At 50.2% G+C, this 21,203-nt stretch overlaps 1 protein-coding gene across 10 annotated transcripts in view; it reads left to right on the top strand.

Annotated features, from left to right (window-relative positions):
• Nucleotides 1-21,203, top strand: part of CCDC57 (coiled-coil domain containing 57) — a 109,030-nt gene continuing 87,827 nt past the window's right edge. For 3 of the 10 annotated variants that reach the window (XR_012130969.1, XM_073236139.1, XM_073236144.1), the window contains exons 1-2: nucleotides 9-179; nucleotides 10,107-10,518. Coding sequence is in view for 9 of the 10 variants with exons in the window: in XM_073236139.1 (XP_073092240.1) it covers nucleotides 143-179; nucleotides 10,107-10,518 (449 nt within the window). In the remaining variant the exon portion in view is untranslated. Of the gene's footprint in view, nucleotides 180-10,106; nucleotides 10,519-21,203 lie in introns of all 10 variants that reach the window. The other 7 variants (XM_073236136.1, XM_073236140.1, XM_073236143.1 and 4 more) reach the window with 5 other exon arrangements.

The following is a 21,203-nucleotide window of genomic DNA, read 5'->3' as shown; positions in this document are numbered from 1 at the left end:
TCCATCCGCCCCTAGGCTCCCGCGCGCGGGACCTGGCGGACGGCAGGAGCCGGAACCCAGTGCCGGGGCTCGCGTTTCCGGCCGGCGGGATCTAAGCCGTGCACTGCGCGCGCAGAGACCGCGCCGGCGGACTGGGGTCGCTATGGCAACGCAGCAGCCGGGGAGGCCGCTCCGGACAGGCAAGTCCGGAGAGGGGGCGCGGGGCGGAGGGCTCCGGGCCTCGCCGGCTCTCGGGAGGGCGGGTGGGGACTCGGGAAAGTGCCTCCATTGACCGCCTCTCGGATCCCTTTTCAAGGTTTTCGTGGCTGTCACTGGAAACACGCGAGGCCTGCTAGCCCTGCAGGACCCAGCCCGCTCTCGCGGGGACGCCGGGCCCGCCCGGGCCGGGGCGCGGGCTCCGTGGGCCCTGTCCCGTGGGCGCCGAGCTCCAGGGCAGGGCTGTTCCCGCAGCGCCGCATCGACGGGGCGGGGGCGAGGGCGGGCCCCGCTGGTGCCCCGCGTGCTGCCCCCCGGCCCTTTCAGGTGGACGGTGGGCTCCACCACCGGAGCGCCCCGCGCCCGCGCCCGGCAGCAGGTCCCGGGCAGGCCCGGCGCCAGTTCCGGGGTGACTTCATTCTTTCACAGGGTCCCGGAAAGGGCCGTCCGTGCCTTCCTGGTCTCAGTCGGGCCGAAGCGGTTCCACGGTCTGCCTTTGACTTTTATGAGTCAGTTGTCGGTAGCGTGCCCCTTAATTTGGATTTACCTGATGTTTCCTCAATGATTGATTGCAAGTCATGCATTTGTGGTAAGAAAATCTCCACAGTGAAAGTGTGCTCTTTTCAGTGCTTCATAGAAGGAGGCACGTGATGCCAGTCTGTCCCTTTCCTGGTGATACTACTTTGGTGACATGGATTAGGAAGTGTCTTCCAGGTGTTTCCATCACAAGAGTAACCATTTTTTCCTTTGTAAATAACAAATATCTTGTTGGGAGACACTTTGAGATTATGGAAACATCTTGTTTCTAACTATACTTTCTATCACTAATTTTAGCACCCGCCAGGTGTTTTCCAAAACAATTGTTAATGTCGAATTCACCAAATGGTGATTTTTCTATTTCCATTATTCTATTTATATCCATTATTACATTTATCAGTTGGAATTTTACAGCAAGAAAGGAACTTCCCTTCTCCCCATTTTCCTAGTTATTCATTTATTTATGTTGATGTATTTTTGAGTTCCATAGGCTATAATCCATTACTATCATTTATTTTGTTGCTCTAATTCTCCAGATTTGAGCATTAGGAGCCCCTTCAAATTGACCTCTGTGTCCTTTTCGCATAGCCCCAACATTTTTGAGCACTGGTTTTACTTTCTGTACCACAAGATGTCCCAGGCTCATCCTGTGCTTTTCTTGACCTAGCTCTAAATCAATCATTGCTCTAAGAAGTGCTGATTCTTTTTAGTTAGGAAGATGGTGAGTAGAAACCAGTATCTGGGTGTAGGTATGCTCATTGCTACTGGGGTACCATTGTTTTTTGGCTTTCTCAATGGGCAGAGCTAGAAGACATGTATTTGTGTGCACCATACACATCTGTATCTGTACATTTCTATTTATTAAGAATTGAGTTTATATTGACACCTCCAATTCCAACCAGTTACCAAGGGTTCATTCTACATTCCTTTTCCTCTCTAAATCTGGCTCCTACTGTCTTCAATATATTTACCTATTTGCTCAATCTTAGACTACACATAATGTAATCTCAGAATTGCCAGTCCGTATTTCTGTGAAGAGTAAACCTGTGAACTGGACTGTAATATTTGCGCATAGTTGCTTTGGTTTCTATCCTTAGAATATATATTTAAAAAACTGTTTTACAAAGTTACTTTAGTGCTTTTATATTACTCATTTATAATAAAGTTAGGTTCACTTGTTCTCTTGTTTATAGTTCAATTTGAGTCCTTACTGATTTTAAGTTTTGGTATGTGAAGCATTTATAGGGTTCTAAAAGTCAGCAGAGTCTAAGCTCTTAACTACAAGAGTATTAAACTTCTCTTCCATTTTATGTCCATTTACACACTTTATTTTCTTTTCAGCAAGGGAATTTGGCAGTGTAAATTCAGATAAAGAAGGACTGCATACCCCTATTGCAGTGGTGCCCCTCACCCCTGGCAAGTGCCAGTGATGGGATTCAAATCGATCTGTGGCTCATCTCTCTTATTTCAGGTTTTACAAATGGTTGTGGGTACTCTTTGGCAGTCAGTGAAGGATGAGGGTCATGGGCCCATAATTTTCATTCCCTAGACCCCGTTGAAGATTGTGTGTACTAAGTTTATCCCACACAGCCCATGTTGTGATTCCAGAGGGTGCCAGCGCTGAGCCACTTGTCCTGAGTGCAGAGCAGATGAGCCATCTCTGGACTTTTCTTCAAGTCCCATGAACATGTTTTGTAAATTAAGCTCATGAAATATATTTACAGAGGAACAACAAGACAGCACTCCTTACTGAAGTAGATTTAGGTTCTTCTGCATTAGGAATGGTGGAGCTTGTCTCACTAGAGGCTGAGTGGGAAGCCAGATGCATCTGGAACCATGGTTTTTCAGAGGAAGGAGATAAAAGCAAACCCCTGCTTTGGATGTCTCTCTGCCCAGCAAGTGTGCCTAGGCAGCTTGATTATAACCATCTACTCATCTTTAGTCCTTAAGATGGTCTTTTTGTGGTTTAGAGTCTGCAACTATTAATGTTTTATTGAGGTCGTGCAATGCTTTTCCAATTAACTTACCAAATGCTCTAAAACAAACTGCACCAAATTTTTGGTCAGCCAAACAGAAGTGTGATTGATTCCACTGTCACATCTGTGGATTTGGTGACCTGCGGGTTCATCTCTGACTTTGACGTGTTTTCCTCTGATGGTCTGGTTGTCTTGTAGAGGGCTGAGATTGACACGGACAGAATCGTCCCCTCATGCCCCTTCCCTGTTTACCCGGCATATAGTCACTGCGGCAGCCTGATGGGGAGCGGGTACCACCAGGCCAACACAAGCCCCTTGCAAAGCCCACTGTGCTTGCAAAGTCCTTTGTTTTCCACATAGCTCCTTTTTATAGTTTCCTGGGACTCATCCTTCATCTTGAATCATTCCTCTGAACACTGAGGCTGGCTGTTAAGAGGACTTGGCCATGGATCCTGTTCATGGCTGTGGCAGTCTTGGCCCTGTCATAATTTGTAAAGAAGTATCTGAGTCCCTCACTAACTGAAGATGCGGGCTTCTGAGCCTCTGTCTTGCTGCGCTCTGCCCCCGGAGCACCAAGCCCCAGGTGCAGCTAGCTCCCTTGACCTCTCACTGGGCTGGGCCACACGCTTAGGGTCACCCACTGCAGACCTGGTGGGTTTCAGGTGAGCAACTCCTGAGCTGCTCCACACTATATCGTTTGCAGCATCCTGTAAATATTAGGCGTGCACTCAAGCTAGCTGATTACTAAGGTGGTCTTCCAGACGGGCTCTGCTGCCTGTGTCTGTTTGGGGCCTGCAAGTTTTCCATGAGACAGAAGCCATGGCTTTCATGAGGAGTTAGTTCCATCTTCCTAAGACCTGGGGATTTCCAAGTGCTTTTCAGACCTGACAGGTAAACTTCCAACATCCCCTGTAGATAAAAGAGAAAGCTCAGTAGTTCACAAAAGAGAAAGTCAAAGTGATGGGGTGACCTAGCATGATCCTGGTCTGTCCCTGCTGAGGTAGGCCTCCTGACCCCACTGGTTCTTCTAGAACACCGTGGATGCCATGGACCAGGCCAAGTTAACAGTGGCCCTTCCGCTCTTGGGAGACTTCTGCATTTCCCCAGAAGTTTATTGTGAGCTCTCATGAAAACTGGGTTCTTGCTGGGGACATCTGCTGCAGACAGACAGATTGCACCCAGACCTTGAAGCTGTGCAGCTAAAGCCAATGAATTTCAGCCCCAGCGCTTGTAGGACCAGCCTTTGGGTACACAGAAGCAGGGCAGGCTGTTCTGCAGTGGGGTGAGGAAGGAGCAAGCCCTGCGCTTACTGGGCTTTGCCTCTGTGGTCCTGAGTGCCGTGGGATCTGGTGTTCACAGTAGAAGCTGGTTTCTGTCTGGGGAGCTGCTGGAAATACAGACGGAGCTGTGGTGAGCAATATGGACAGCCTCTTCCCAGGGGTCTTTGCATACTGTGCCAAGCAGCCTTGAAGATGGTCAAAGCCGTGGGCACAGTGCCACATGATCAGGATTTTGAGTGGTGAAGAGTGGTGGCTGTGTGACCAATGCATTTAAGAGGCGAGCCTGGTGGCAGGACGCCCACACAGGACAGGGCCCTAATGAATAGTCCTTGGAGGAGGTGGGGCTGGCGGCCGTGCCCACCTCCGTGTGCTCTCTGAAGTGATGCCTCATGGGTCTTCAGGAGTCGGTCTAAGTCATCGAAGATCACAGAATCATTGGCGTTATTTAATGCTGTGTATCTGCCTGGATCCTGACTCTGCCTGTGAGTGTGCCCAGGCAGGTGGGTGGCTTGAGTGCGCATCAGCTTCTGTCGGCAGGACTGTGCCACACCCCGGTCTCAGTAGGCTGCACGCTGGCTCCTCACTCGGGAGGCTCTACAGCAGTGGCTGGGCCTGTGAGCCTCCTGGGTGTCTTGGGGGCAGCTGTAGATGTCTAGTCAGTGTGAGTGAACCCACACTCGCGGGGGCTGCCGTGACTCTTGCCACCCCACACGGGCTTTCCCTGAGCTCCGAGGCTGGCCTGATCTGCGGTGACCTGGTCTCCCAGGGTCCTGAGCGCCCTGCAGGGAGCGCCGAGACTGCAGGCTGAGCAGGACGGGTAGGCCTCCTGAGGGCTGGGAGAGCCCCTTCCCACCTTTCCCTTGTGGGCAGAGGCTTCCCGGCCTCTGTCCAGACCGTCCTTGTGCCGCCGGCCGCTCTGCTGGCGTGGAAGTCATCCTCTGCACATCTGTCTCCAGGGTGCTCTCTGGCCCCGGCCGGGATGACAGCCTGGCAGTGTTGGGGTCTTGCTTGTCTGTCCCCAGCAGGTGAAACAGTGCCTGGCATCTAGTAAGGGCTAAACAAACACTAGGTGAATAAATGAATGAATTTAAGAAAGCTTACTGCATCTGTGAGAATTTTATCTTCCCTAGTATCCTTGTTTCTGGCTACAATGACATAGCACTCTAAATGTAATAGCAGGGGTTTGCTCATGAATTAAACAACCAGTTGTTGTCACCTTCTATGTGCCAGGGATTGGGGTTCAGAACAGAATCTGAGGTGACTTCATGAAATCTTAGCTGTCTTCTGGGGGAAATACTTGGCCACTGATTAAATTTGAAACCAGTAACTAGTTTTTACTGAATCCAAAGCTTTTTAAAGTAAATGCCCCTCATTTTTCTGTAATTCATCAACACATGCATTAAGACATTTAAAGATCAAGTTATTATGGACTGGGGTGACTGAATCTGAAGGGTGAGGGCTGGCAGGCAGGGGTGCTTGGGTATCTGAGGCCGGAGTGGCCGGGGCGGTGGGCCAGCTTCCTCAGTGGTGCAGTGCCCTCCTCTGGTGTGGCCGCCCAGGGGTCTCAGACCACCCAGCACACAGGCCTGTGCACGCATCCAGGAAGCTGGGCCTCTGGAGGAGGGGCTGCAGTGTTTTGGAAGGGGCCGGGGGTGCAGGTTCTTGAGGGGACACAGTGTACTGTGGAGCCCATCTATTTGTTATCATGTGATATGGTTTCCCATTTAATTACTGGCACATACTTTTGAGTACCTCCTGTGTGCTGAAGTTGCCAGTGTTGGGGACACTGTATTGAACATGTCGAGAAGAATGACGCAGAAGCTGTGCACCATCTACTCCTGACAAGGGTCTGAATAGGGCAAAGGCACCGAGGCAGTATGGGATCGAAGATTAGGAAAGATTTCCTGGAATGTTATTTGAGTTGGTCTCAGTGGCGGGAGGCAGGCTGCATGTAGGCTGGGGGTACCCCAGGCAGAGGGGCACGGAGCCCAGGCTGATGGGGCCACTTGGCGTGTCCAGCCCTGAAAGAAGGTGATGGTGGCAGGAGGCTTGAGATCCACGCGTGTAGAATGGGAGGCTATCGGATCTCTGACACCAAATGCAATGGTGTGTTTCTTCCCCATGTGTATGTGTAACAGTAACAGTATTACACACAGCAGTAATAGTGGTGTAACTTCATGCAGGTACCGAGACCCGATGCCAATGGGTCTCAGACCCATTGTAAGTATGTGGGAGGAGGGTCTTCCCACACCCACCTACACCAAGCAGTTCTCCAACACCAGCAGAGTGTTGAGAGCTCAGTTCTGAGGCTGTCTGCCCAGAGGCAGCACCAGCTTCCCAGGTTAAGGGCTCCTCCTGCAAGACCCCCACCCCAGACGCCTGACCCTGACCCTGACCCAGGCAGCTCCCTGTGCCTCTGACCTGCTGGCTACAGATGGGAGGTTCCCACCAGCTCCCCCTTAGGTTCCATTACTTTGCTAGAGCAGCTCGCAGAACTCAGGAAAACACTTAGATTTACCAGTTTAATAAAGGACACCATCAAGGATACAAGTTAACAGCCACATGAGGAGAGACACAGGGCAAGGTCCTGAATACAGGAGCGTCTGTCCTGGTGGAGCCTGGGGCCTGGGGCCCGGCTCCGTGGCCCGCGGAGGCGTCCGGTTCCCCAGGCGTGGAAGCCTTCGCCCACAGGCCGCGGGACCCAACCCAGCAGGCAGCAGAGAGCAGAGGGAGAGGAGCTCCTCTCAGGGCTTTGTAGGCAGGCCGGACTGAATCACGGCCTTTGGCTGATTCAGCCTCCGGCCCTGCCCCTGGGCAGGGGTCCAGAAGTCTCTCGTTAACATGACAAAACACCTGGTTCACCTTTAAGACTGTGGTGTTTTCAGGAACTGTGGATGAAGACCAAATACACCTGGGAAATATGTATTTCTTATAACTCATTGTATCACAGAAGCCCTGGGGTTATGCTTTTCTTTAAAAAAAGATCCCTTTGGTGGCCATCAAAGGGTGAGTCGGGACCGAAGGGCCAGGTCGGGGGCTCTTGCGGGAGACTTCAGCTGAGGGGTGACGGTGGCCAAGCGTGGCCTGGGGGACGAGAGGCAGCGGGAGGTGTGGGCTGATTCCACTTGTTCCGCTTGGGCAGCTGCATGGAGGGGGTGCCACTGAAAAGAGCTGAGGGGGACTGGGGCAGAAGCACGAGGTGGGCTGCTTAGGTGGTCTATAGGGACCCTGTTTTTTTAAATTGGGGTATAGTTGACAAACAATATTGTATTGGTCTCAAGTATACAACAGTGATTCAACTACTGAGATGGCAAGCAGGTGCCTGGAAGGACGCGTTGCAGCTGAGGAGAAACACGCGGGTGTGCTGGGGTCTGGCTCGCAGCAGGGGTGAGCTAGAGGGGAGCCTGCATGGGCCGGCGCCTCGGCTTTGCCGCGGAGGAGCCCTGGCCGCTCCAGGCCCAGCGGGGAGGCCGCCCTGGGAGGACCAGGCTGCAGGATGCCGGGAGCTCTGCTGCCCCAAAAGGCTGTGACTGCTTCCGGGACCTTCCTGGGCTCTCGCCGCGTTCCGCTTCACCCTGCCCCGCGCGGGGCTTTTTCTACACCAAGTGTTCTTTAAGCCTCACAGACACCGGGTGGGTGTCCTGCAGTCTAACCCAATTTTGACATTAGCTGCCTGGGGTTGGCACAGGCCCCACAGGTTAAGAGCTCGGTCCCTCCGTGCTGCCTCCCCACCTCAGGTGCCAGTCGCAAGACCGTGTTGTCACCGGGGCTTCTGCCTGCCTGCCTGTAAGTCAGAGCTCCCATGACCCCCTCCGTGGGTTCCGTTAGTTTGCTAGAGCAGCTCACAGAACTCGGGAAAACAGTCCATTTACTAGATCACTGCTTGGTTGTAGAATCAGTGTGCACTATCTTGTGCATTACAGAAGCTGTAACTCAGGAGCAGCCAGACGGAAGAGATGTGCAGGGCAAGGAGTGGGGAAAGGGTGCAGAGCCTCCATGGCCTCTCCAGGTGCCACTGTCCCCACACCCCACGTGTTCACAGACGCCGAAGCTCTCTGAACCCCCTCGCTGAGGGTTTTTTGGAGGCTTCATCACACAGGCACTATTGAGTGAACCACTGGCTACCGACTGAACCTCTAGCTCCTTCCCCCTCCTGGAAGTTGGGAGGCGGAACTGAAAGTCGCAGCCCTCTGGCCATGCGGCCGCCCCTCGGCACACAGCCTCGGTCCTGCGCTTGTCCGAGCCCTCTGGGTCACCTCGCTGACGTGAATCCAGGTGTGGCTGAAAGAGGTTTGTCAGGAACGACAGGAGACTCCCTATCGCCTGGAGTTATTTCAGGAACTGAGCACCAAAACTGAATATAATAAGAGTGCTCCTATGGCTTCCGTTGCTCAGGAAATTACAAGGATTTTAAGGAGCGGCATGCCAGAAACCAGATCTGTGGTTCCTGCCGCACCACAGCATCCCAGGGCCCCGCAGGCCCCGCAGCCTCTCCGGCCCCTCCCGCTGCCTCGGCCTCTCCCTCTGGGACTGGAGTGGCCTTCCCGCCGCACCCTGCCCCTCTCTAAGGCGGGCCCCCCGAGACGAGCTGGGCCCGCGGCGCATGCGCGTTCTCCCCGACCTGAGGCTGGCCCGGGCCTGTTGGGACCCCAGGGAAGAGTTGTGGGTGGATGTTAGTGTCCAGACTGGTCTTGTCTTGGCGCCCTAGGGTCAGGGGCTGCGAGGAGCAGCTGCAGGAAGTGGCAGCATCTGTCACACAGGTGCTGGTGAGGGCGTCCCCTGCTCACAGCAAAGCAGGCCCGTGGGCCGGACCCTGCCCGTTCGCTCCCCATCCCCGTGGCTCTTCTCACCCAGAGCTGAGTGTGACACAGCCTGCGGCCTGCGAAGGCCCAAGTACTGGTGCTTTACAGAGAGATCACACCAAGCCATGCGCTGCGTCCGCACTGCCCTCACGCGACAGGAGACTGTGGGGGGACCTTACTGGAGGGCTCTTGGCTACACTCCGGACAGAAATCCTTGGGGTACAGCTTGAGGCGGATTCATGAGTAGGAGGCGGGAGGTGCGGAGCACGGCTGCTCCGGAGGCAGAGTAGCCCCCCGGGGGCCTCTTAGCGCTCTTGTGGGGCACTCACAGTACGTAGCGCAAGGGGCAGAGTCGGCATGGTTTTTCTGGGAAGACTTTCCAGAAGAGGGAGTGTTTTCCTTATCAGGGCTCTTCTGGGGGTTGCCACGACAACAGGAAACTGTCATGGCGCCGAGGGGCATGGTTTTTACTATGTAAGTGAGGTTTTAGTGAGGTCACAGGTCTGTCCCAGGTCCAGCTGGGTGCCACCTTGGTATGATCTCGTGCCATCCCGTTTCCTCCGTAGCTTTCATGGGCCGCAGGCCGTTCTGCCTGTTACTCCGGAATCTGGCTAATCAGTCCAGCTCAGGCCCTTTGTGTGTTCCGTCCTGCGTTCCCCTTCCCCACCTCATTTATGGAAGACCTAGGTGAGGAGTTCATTCAGATTTGGATGCCAGTGCCAGGAAATCTGGCTTCGCCTGAGGGGTCGCCTTCCTGCGACCCTGTGAAAGATGCGACTCTGTGCCGGTCCTGGCGTTCTGGGTGCTCAGCTTCCCGCAGGTCCTCAGTTAGATACGCGTCAGTACTGATAGTTACACAGCCCTTAGTGCCCAAGCCCGGTGCAGGTCACGTGTTCTCCTGCTTTACTTTGTGTTCTGAGGACGGTTATGCTGAGCTCAGAGCCAGTAATAATCCGCAAGTGTAAACAAGTGTCTAAAACTCTTGTTTTCGTGCTTCCACCGGCTCCTGGGGGGAATCCAGTGCTGCGCGCGGCTGCCTCAGTGCCCGCACCTGCGGAGTGGGAGAGTGCCTGATGCGGCCTGGCCCTGTGAGGGGCCCCCAGTGCTTCTCAGCCGTGGCACCTCCGCTTCCCCTCCGGCCCTGGACCCACTGCGCTGAGCCCTCCCTGCTTCCCCGGGGCCCTGGGGCAGAAGCGGGCCCGGGGCATTCTCCTGGTCCGCGACGCACTTCCTGCCCAGCGGCCTGAGGTGGGCGCGGGGAAGGACAGGCGGAGCCCCTCGTGGGGAGCCCAGCGCTCACCTTTCCTTTTCTGCAGCCGCCGCAATGCCGCCGCCTTCAGGGCAGGCCCTCACCGAGCTGCTGGTCCGCAAAGAGGAAGAGTGGAGAGCGCTGCGGGCCCACGGCTCCCGGCTGCAGGAGGCGGCTCTGCAGGACGCGCGCGGCCGGCTGCAGGAGGCGCAGGGGGAGCTGCGGCGCCTGCAGGAGGACTTCGTCTACAACCTGCAGGTGCTGGAGGAGCGGGACCGCGAGCTGGAGCGCTACGATGCGGCATTCGGCCTTGTCCGGGGGCAGGAGGAGGCCCAGCAGGCCGCGGTGAGCGAGCTCAAGATCGAGGTGGCCAAGCTGAAGCAGGCGCTCGCCAGCGAGGCTGGGCAGCGGGAGGACCTGCAGCAGCTGTACCAGCGGCAGTTACGGCTGCACCGCCTGGAGCTGGAGCGGGTCCGCAGGTAAGGGCCCTGCGACTGCACTGAGGTCCAGGCATTGCCTGTGACGTGCGGGCGCCCAGGCGCTGAGACCTGGAAGTTGGGACCCAGAGCGACAGAACTCCTGTTTGCAGGCGGTCACTCGACCTCGCCAGCGTCCAAAGGCAGAAGTGGTGAAACATCCAGCCTCACCCTCCCGGGCACCTGGTATGCATTTGCTAAGCGATGCTAGTCTCTTGCTCTGAGGTTCTCTCCAGGCATTAACAGAAGGTTGGATTTCCTTGGTTACATGGCCCGTTTATCATCCCTCCGCCCTCAGGCGTAATTTCTCCTTCTCTGCATTTGTCATTTATTAGCCAGACTTTCCTGCCTGTGGAAGGGACATTAGATTCCACTACTGCACCGGCAGCGATACTGGTCTAGCAAGGGCCTCCCCCTCAGTCCAGTCCCCCTCACGTAGGGCAGGGTGACCCGGGTGAGAGCTAGCGGGCCGTTCTGGCCACTAGGCAGCCCAGCTGCACTCACTGTCAGCCCCGACCTGACCACGTGCGGTGAAGGCACAGTCCACCCAACAGGCCCTTAGGAATTCTCACATAAAGATTTAAGGGTAACGTTACAGTCTCTTGCTTGGTAATCTTCCCAGCTTCTGGCACCCGCAATTGCAACCATGGGCTGTGAGGTTGTCCCTTGGTTTGAGGAGATGTAACTTGGTGGTCCAAATTGGTACAGTATCTTCTGTTCCAATCCTTTAATGGTGGTTTGAGCATTTGCATCTACCACTGGGTATGCATAGTGCAGTCCAGAGTGAGTGTCTATTCCAGTTAGGACCCACTTACAGCCCCCAGGGGCTCCTGGCACTGGTGCAGTGTAGTCCACGTGCCAGCTATGTGTGGGGACTCCCCCCCAGGATTCCCTGTAGCCACCTGCAGTCCTTGTCTCTCTTGTTGAAACACAGAGCAGTTCTCAGCATTCTGTGCCTCACAGGATATAAGCGGAGTATGACCCGAGTCAGCCCGTCTCGGCACTGCCGCAGCTTCCCCACACCCTCTCACCTCAGGGACCCAGGTGGCCGCCTCAGGGGAGCGTACCCACAGGTCCACCTGGCAGCTCCAGTCACCTTCTGGTGGGCACTGACATGCCCTACCTTAATGCTCCCCTTAAATCCCCAGAGTGATTTCCATAGGGCTGCGCCCCACAGTGACATTCCTTTATTAGTCCAGTTTTCCACTGCCCTACCTGACCACTGGCTACAGCCCATGAGTCAGTACAAATCCAGACGGGCTTTCATTGCTGTTCGGTTCTCCCATCACTGCCAGGAACACAGCCTGCAGCGCGGCCCGCTGAGCTGATCTGTTCTTACCTTCCTCCACCAGAGGCTTGCCATCCTCCGGCCTTAGGTGGCAGCTTTCCAAACAGGATACTGTCGTTCACCTTGGAACCGCCATCGGTAAACCAGGCAGCCCTTGTTCAGCTGAGGGCGTTCACGGGGCACAGCCCACGAGTGATCAGCACCTCGTCAGGGGGACCCAGCGGTGGTCCTGGAGGAAAAGAGCAGGGCCCACCTGCTCATGGGCCCGCTGTGGGCCTCCTCGCGTCCCCCCGACAGCCTGCTCCTGAAGGAACCGTTTCCACTTCATTATGGAACTCTTCTGGGCTCTGCCTGCCTTCTTCTAGTTTCTTTAATTGTGAGTTTAGACTGTTTATTCGGGATTGTTCTTGTTTCCTGAGGTGGGCCTTTATTGCTGCGTACATCCCTGTGAGAACTGCTTTTGGGGCATCCCACAGATTTTGGACTATTGAATTTTTGTTTTCATCTGTCTTCATGTAGTGCTTGATTTCTGTTTTAATTTGTTTATTGATCCATTGATTGTCAAGAAGCATGCTGTTCAGCCTCCATGTGTTTGCAGGCTTTTTTGTGTGTAATTTATTTCTAGTTTTATACCATGGTGGTCTGAGAAGTTGTTTGATACAATGTCAGTGTTTCTGAATTTATTGAGGCTCTTTTTGTGCCCTAGTATGTGATGTATTCTGGAGAACATTCCATGTACACTTGAGAAAAGTGTGTATCTTGCTGCTTTTGGGTGGAGTGCTTTGTAGAGTAAGTCCATTTGATCTGATGTGTTTTTCAGTGCTTCTGTTTCCTTATTCATTTTCTGTCTGTTGATGTGAGTGGTGTGTTGAAGTCTCCCAAAATGAAGGCGTTGCACTCTATTTCCCCTTTAATTCTGTTAGTATTTGTTTTACATATGTAGGTGCTCCTGTGTTGGTGCAGAGCTGCTTGTAATGGTTCTGTCCTCTTGTTGGACTGAGCCCTTTATCATCATGTAATGTCCTTGTCTCTTGTTACGTTCTTTGTTTTGAAATCTATTTTGTCTGATATAAGCACTGCTACTCCTGCTTTTTTTTCTCTGTTGTTTGCATGAAATATCTTCTTCCATTCCTTTGCTTTTGGTCTGTGTATGTCTTTGGGTCTGAAATGAGTCTCTTGTAGGCAGCAGATAGACGGGTCTTGTTTCCTTATCCATTCTGCCATTCTGTGTCTTTTGACTGGTGCATTCATTCCGTTTACATTTAAGGTAATTATTGATAGGTGTGTACTTACTGCCATTTTATTAATTGTTTTATGGTTGTTTTTATAGTTCCTCTCTGTTCCTTTCTTCCTCTCTTACACTCTTTGTTATTTGATGGTTTTCTTTAGTGTTGTGGTTGGATTTCTCTTTAAAAATTTTTTGTGTATCTATTACAGGCTTTAGGTTTGCGGTCACCAAAAGTTCAAGGATAGCTTCCTGACTATACAGCAGTCTGTATTGATTTGCTGATTGTTCTATTTCAAACACAATCTGAAACTGCTCCTTTTTCTTCTTCCTCCCTCTCTACACATTATGTATTAGATGTCGTAAGTTACACTTTTTGGGTATCCCTTGACTGATTTTATGTATAGTTGGTTTTACTACTTTTGGTTTAATTTTGTACTTGCTTGGTAAGTAATTGGTTTACTACCTTTATGGTAAGTTTATTTTCACTTGTGTAAACTATTTAGCCTTAGGTACATTTCCATCTACAGCAGTCCCTTTAACATATGCTGGTTTAGTGGTAATGCTGGTTTAGTGGTTATAAATTCTTGAGCTTTCGTTTATCTGGGAATTGTTTAATCTCTGCTTCAGATCTGAATGATAATCTTGCTGGGTAGAGGATTCTTGGTGAAGGTCCTTCTGTTTCAGTACATTAAATATTTCATTCCACTTCCTTCTGGCCTGTGAAGTTTCTCCTGAGAAGTCTGTGATAGCCTGATGGGGTTTCCCTTATAAGTAATTTTTTTTCTCTCTCTGGCTGCTTTCAATACTCTCTCCTTACCCTTAATCTTTGTCATTTTAATTAGTATATGTCTTGGTGTTATATTCTCAGGGTTCCTTTTACTAGGGGCTCTCTGTGCTTTCATGACCTGGATATCTATTTCCTTTCCCAGACTGGGGAAGTTTTCAACAATTATTTCCACAAAGAGACTTTCTACCCCTTCATGTCTCTCTGTTCCTTCTGGTACCCCTATTGTGCAAATATTGTTTTCTTTGGATTGGCCACACAGCTCTCTTAGCATTCTTTCATTCTTAGAGATCCTTTTTTCTCTCTGTGCCTCAACTCCCTGTTTTCTGATTTCCATCCCATTGATTGTCTCCTCTTCTGCAGCAATCCATCATTCATCCCCTCCCTTGTATGTTTCATTTCAGTTACAGTATTCTTCAGCTCTGAGTGGGTCTTTTCAGTTCTTGTATCTCTTTGTTGAAGTCCTCCCTAAGATCTTCAATACTTTTCTGCAGATCTGTGAGCATGTTTATGACTTTTATACTTTGAAATCTGTTTCAAGAAGATTGGTGATCTCTGTTTCTTTTAGCTCTCTTTCTGGTGTCTTATCCTATGGTTTTGTTTGGACCATATTCCTCTACCTCCCTTTTATTAGGGTTTCTGTGTTTCTTCCTTTGTATTAGATGAATCCGCTCTGCTTCCTACTCTAGAGAGTAATGGCTTTATGAAGAAGGTGTCCTGTGGCGCCCAGAAGCTCATGACTCCTTCCTCTCCAGTGCCCGGTTCTCCTCTGCAGTGGAGCCCCAGTTGGGCAGTGGGCAGGGCTGCCTTTCTTCTGTGTGCTGGCAGTGGTCTCAGTCCACCTTGGCTGGCAGTTCGCTTTAGCCAGCCCTTTGTGATCAGAACAGTGGTTTCTGCTGGGCACTGCCTTCCTTATTATAGTATTTCTCTGGTATCACTCATGACATTATGGGTATCTCAGGTTTCAAAATTATTTTATGTCCTTAAGTTATTAAGGCAGTCTCAGTTAATGCCCAATAGCATGCTAATAATTGTCTGTCAACTGGTGTGTACTGGGCAGAAGCATCTGGAAATTTTCTGCTCCCAAATCCCAATAGTCACTGCTGTAAGGCACCCATGGGTTTCTGCCACAGGCTCTAGTCTGCGTGGGTATAGGTGACTGGCACTTCCAAAATCATGAGTGGGGGTCATAAGGGCCCAGAGGTGTTGAGAGCATGACTGCCTTTTGTAATTCAGACATGGCCAGATTTTGTTCAAGTCCCTACCCAAATACAGCTTTCTTTTGTGTAGTCTTATAGATGGGAGCTGGCAATATTCCCAGGTGTGGAATATGCATCCTCCAAAATCCAAATAAACCAACCAAACACTGGGATTCTTGTCTGGTTCTGGGTGTAGGTAGTGACAGCAGTTTATTTTTAGACACTTGTGGGATAGCCCGGGGTGGCTCCTGCCCATGTTATTCCTAAGAATCTCACTGTGTGAGCAGGCCCTTAGCCCTTTGCTGGCTCTATTAGCCAGCCCCAGTTGGTCATGTACACCACTATCATGTTCAGATTGGTCCTAGCCTGCTCTTGGTTTCTGATATTATCACGATGTCATCAATATAGTGTATTATTACACTTGAGACCCGCATCAAGTCCAACTCCCTCCTGACCAAGCTGTGGCAATAAGCCAGTAAGTTCAGAGAACTCCGAGGCAGCAGAGTCCTTGTGAATCAGGCTCCTTCGCAGGGGAAGGCAAGCTGGGGTCGGCTCTTCTCAGAGATCGAGGTGGAGAGGAAAGCATGTGCGAGGTCCGTCACTGAGTGCCAGCCTCCTGCAGCCTGCTGTACTTTCTGTATGGTTAGACCATGTCTGGAACTGTGGAGGCCACAGGCGGTACGACTTTTGAGCCTTGATGGTCTACTGTTCATCTCCATGAGCCGTCGCCTTTCGCACAGGCCACACAGGACTGTTGTACAGCGAATCCGTGGGCACCAGCCCTCCAGCGTCTAGCAGGTCACTAATCACAGTGATGACCTCTTTTTGTCCACCAGGTGTTCTGTACTGCTTCAAGTCAACCACCTGAGTGGGCTCGGTCAGTTCCAGCAGTTCCCGTTTAGCATGCTCCATTGCAACTGGCCTGAGGGTGGGCCTACATGCCTTCTGTTTTACAGTGCTAGGTAGGGGAAGCGGTCCCCACCCAGACATGATATTCATCCCAGTAATACATTCCAGAAAAGGAGATGCAGGGGATGCACCTCATACAAAGTCTGCTCAGATACCCCAGTTTTCAACCAAACTTTCACCTTAATCCCATCAGCCTTATGCTCCCAGTCTGACCTTCGTCCCCACTAAGACTTTCAACAGGCTTTAGGATCACAGGGCATTGGGCTCCCGCATCAAGGAGTCCCAGGAAAGTTTCTTCTCCCCCTGGCCATTTTACCCCTGCATGTGCCAATGGCCTCAGGTCCCTGGCTGGGGGTGTGGCCAGGAGACCTGGACCTTTGGTCGATCTCTAACTCGATTAACCTACCTGACCAGGGATTCCTGTTCATATTTCTCATTGTAATCTTGGCCTTCAGACTTTCTAGATTCCTCCAGACTGGAGTAGAGCGGACTTGTTTGGGCCTCTGTAACAATGGGGGAATGGCATGGGGTCCCACTGGCTCGCCCAGTGTCCCGCAGTGCTTTATTAACACCATTGTTTCAATGCCGTCAATGGCCACTTTATTCACCCCATTTTTCAATAACCATCTGAAGAGTCCACTCTGTTGGGTCGAGTCTCTGGACCCTCCCCTTTGTCCCTCCCCATTTTCTTAATTACTTTAATGTATCAATAGGATCCATGTGGGAAAGCTGAGATAACAAATCTGACAAGGCTTCTTGTGTTCAATTTCGTAGCAGTAAAGTTTCATGGGGTGCCCATGTAACAGGGGCCCCCTTAATCACAGCATTCACCATGACCTGTGTAACAGGAATAGTCAGTGGGTGAATATCTTGGTGAATTCCCACATGGCTTGCATATGAAGCATATCTGCTGCATCTGGGGTGTTCCATTTGGCATTTATAGGGGGAGTTGGGCAGTCTCCCTTCTCAGGATAAACAGACCTCACAGGGGCTTTTATCCAGTCCACCAGGCTGGTGGTTCCCTCCGGAATGACCTCCTGTGCGTCTGGGTCGCATACAGATGCCTGGCATTGTTCAGTAGTGAGCTGTGGGCCCTGCATCAGCCCAAACGTGCTCTTCCACGGGGAAGCACTCAAAACTAAAGACATAGCCCCCAAAACCGGTCATTCTTCCAGTCTGCTCCAGTAAAGGTTCTTCGGGAAGCTGATGGTACTGATCCACGAAACGAGCCAGTTCCTTCCCACTGTATCCCTGGTCTCAGTCATTCCCTGCCTCTCACTTCCCCGCACATTAACTGTCTTCTTGATGACCAGAGGTCTTAGAGGTACTTTCTGTTGCTCTGACATACTTTTTCCCTTTCTAGGCAGCTTTGAGGCTTATGGCTGAAGCTCAGATGGACCCGAATCCAAGCTTGGTTCAGCATCAGGGCCTCACCCAGTGCTTTCTTTTATTTCCATTTTGGCTATTACAGATAACAATAACCAGGGATGGTGTGTTCAGCCTGCGTCTAAGTAGTTTGCATTTCCTTACTTACCCAGGGAGCCGACTCCTTAGGAGTTGGGTCCACTGCCATTTCTGAATTCCCCTGGTAACCTTTACCTTTAGTGACTGATTGCAGCGTGGCTGCTGTTTCTTACCGTGGGTGACTGGGCAGCCATCCAGACATCAAAGATTCCTCCTCAATCCCTGCCCTTCCATTCTTTCTTTTCAAAAACCACATGTTTCTGTGAGCCTGGGCTGTTCTAGCAAATCCCACTTCTGACATCAAATGTATTTTTTCACACACGCACACAATAGTATACACAGCAGTAATAGGATATAGCAGTAATAGTACATGTCCTTTTGGGTTACCAGACCCAATTCCAGTGTGTGTGTGTGTGTGTGTGTGTGGGGGTGTCTTCCCACACATAACACCAAGCAATTCTCAGACACTGGCAGGGTGTCAGAGAACTCAGCTCAGTTCTGACACTATGCACTCTGAGACAGCACCAGATTCCCCAAGTTAAGGGCTCCATCCTACAAGACTGCCTCCACTTCCCACTCCAGAAGCCTAGTGCAAGCCCCAAGCAGTTCCCTGGGCTTCTGACCCACCAGCTACAGAGTGGAGGTTCCCATGAACCCCCATTCGGTCTGATGCGGGAGTCCAGCTCCAGCCTAGGGGTGGGATGCCCGAAGGTGCAGGATGGAGTCGGCGCATGGAGAGACAGGACACGGAGTCAGTTGGAGGTGGTCTCTCGACAAAGTGCTGATGACAGCTTTATTTATACTATTTTGCACAAGGATATGATTATTTTTTATTATTCTGTTGATTAATTAGTATAGGCTGTTGATTAATAAGTATAGGCAAGCTTTTTTCTTTCTTCTTCTTTCTAATCTGTTCATGGTTGGTCAAGTGTTAGACAGGTGATCATTCTCTGTTCCTTGACCAAAACTTTTCCTAGCAACATGTACTCTTTTATGTTTTACGTTTCTATGCAACACAGTTTCTAAGTAGTGCATGTGACCGCAGGAGCGTGCAGTATGTAGCAGTGACTATGGAGTCTATCAGCTCAGGGTGAAATACAGGTCACCTAGTGCCACAGTTAGCTAGGATTCTTTCCCACAAAAATATTCTTAGAGGCTTTAATAAATTTATAATCAATCTAAAATCATAAACTCATATCTTCACCTTATACCCCTTTATAGGGCACAGCAGGCAGCAAACTAAATTTCCCCTTCTTATCTACACTTCTCTTTCTCCTGTGTGGATACCAAAATCTCCCTGACATATACTACACAGGTCCCCATGGCTCCACTACTGCAGGGGCTAAACAAGTTCTTACATGGGGAACAATGCAAGGGCATTTGTATCACAGAAACTGTTTCTGTTTTAACTACAAACCTTAAACTATAATCAAGTCAAATATGATGTATGATTATTCATTTGATTTTTATACTTTATATATGAATCTCACATTTTCTCCTTTATGTTTCTAATAAAATGTTGATGTAGTAGATAGATGCAAGATATAGACAGAAAGCATGATTTATAACTGTAAGAAGGCAGGTGTAGATGATCAGGTGTGTGCCTACAGACCAGGTATTAATCCAAGCTGAACAAGGGCAACAAAACATCCACAGGTGTAGAAGATTTCTCTCAAAACTGGGGGGGGGGGTGAGGTTCTAAGCCTCACCTCTGTTGGCCCCCATTTTCTCACCTGATGGCCTCCCTGCGACTGTGCCTGTCTTAGGTTGTTCCTCCCTTGAGGAATCTTACCCGTCTCTGGCTAACCAGCCATCTTCCGGGGCCATACGGGGAGATGTAAAGCTGGTAAGTGAGAGAGAAGTAATTGTTCTTTGAAAATGTTAGCTTTTTACTTCTTTGCAGATTTATGCCTTGTGGCTTCCAGGCCCAGCACTTGTCTTGAGGTATTTTTACTTCTTGGAAAATTATGGTATTTGGTAATTTCATGTATAGGCAAGAATTCTAGTAAAGGGCTGTAATTAGGAAGGAAGAAGAAAAGCTATAGAAGTAGCAAATAGAAGAAAACATGAGAAGATTGATTAAGTGTCAGACAGGGTCATTCTATTCAGTATTCCCCTATAACTCTATTTCTCTAATTTTCCTATAAAACTCTTCATCACTAATTTCACTAGCATTAAAAAATAAAAGAGGGGGGCTTTGAGAGAAATCTTCTGCATCCGTGGATGTCTTGCTGCCCTTGTCTAGCCTGGATTAATACTTAGTCCATAGGCACACACCTGATCATCTGATCATCTACATTTGCCTTCTTACAGCACTAAACTATGTTTTCTACCTTTATCTTGCATCTACCTACCACTTCAGCATTTTATTAAAAATAAAAATAATAATAATAATGGGAGAAATGTGGGATCAACATATAAATCAAGTACAAAAATCAAACGAATATTCATATTTGACCTGATTGTTTATAGGTCATATTGCATGATCAAAACCGAAAGTTTCTGTGATGAATGCCCTTGTACTGTTCACCATGTAAGAATTTATTCACTATGTAAGAATTCGTTCACCATGTAAGAACTTGTTTGTTATGCTTCAGAAGATTGGAGACTGACGAGAATTAGGCTTGAGATGGATTAATGATTGTACATTGAGCGTTGACCACCCTATACTGAATTTTATTGTTGTTAACAACCATTTGATCAATAAATATGAGAGATGCCCTCTCAAAAAAAAAAAATAAATAAATAAATAAAATAAAATAAAAAATAAAAGAGGGGGGCGCATTCCCACTTAGGTGGAGATGGGGTAGTCAATGTGTGACTAGCTACCTGCAGGTTTCGGTATTCTATGCCAAGATTGCCATCTGGCCCCTGCGTGTTCTATTCTTCAGGACCACTGTCCTGAAAAGCTTCTGGGAAGTTTATGTTCTTCTTTCCGTGCTGCTTAGCAAAGGTTAGCTTAGCCCTTGGCAACAATGCAAGAAAACACAAAGCCAATAGTATAATGGAGAATAACAAAATCAAGGTGGGTAATGGGGGGAGCCAGCTGCGAAGTCCCCTGCTTTGTGGGGGTCTCCTCCAGCCTGAGCTTCGCTACACAGCTTGAGTAGCATGGCTCCCAGCAGTCTGACTCATTTGCTAGAGCAGCTCACAGAACTCAGGAAAACACTTAACTTTACCAGTGTAATTAAAGATACCATATAGGATACAAGTTAGCAGCCAGATGAAGAGAAACATAGGGCAAGTTCCCAAATAAAGGAACTTCTATCCTGTGGAGCATGGGGGGCCTGGCCCGAGGTGTGTGGATGGGTTCAGGTTCCCCAAAGAAGCTCTGTCTGCAGAGAAGCAGGATCGGAGAGAGCGATAAGCTCTTCTCCTGGGTTTTTGTGAGGGCGCCATTGCAGAGTCGTGATTGATGAATCACTGGCCATTGGCTGATTCAGCCTCCAGTCCCTGTACCTGGATAGGAACCAAAAGTGTCTCATTGACATGACAAGACACCTGTTTCCCCTTTAAGACTCTGCAGCGTTTTCAGGAGCTGCGGTGAAGACCAGTTACACCTGGGGAATATAAATTTTGTCATCTGAGTGATGCATTGTATCACACAGCCCACCCTCTTTTTCATTCCATTCTGGAAATCAGTGACCAATGTTGGATTATTTGTTATTGTCCCACAGGTTCCTGAGGCTCTTTTCTTTTCTTTTTTTTTAAGGCTATTTCTCTCTGTTCTTCAGATGGAATAATTTCTGTTGTTCAGTCTTCAAGTTCACTGATTCTTTTCTGTCATATTCATGTGACCATTGAGCCCGTCTAGTG

The sequence above is a fragment of the Manis javanica genome, chromosome 4 (assembly GCF_040802235.1).
Source record: "Manis javanica isolate MJ-LG chromosome 4, MJ_LKY, whole genome shotgun sequence".
NCBI classification, from domain to species: Eukaryota; Metazoa; Chordata; class Mammalia; order Pholidota; family Manidae; genus Manis; species Manis javanica.
Note: the sequence above shows the minus strand (reverse complement) of the source record. Positions and strands in the feature narration are given on the sequence as shown.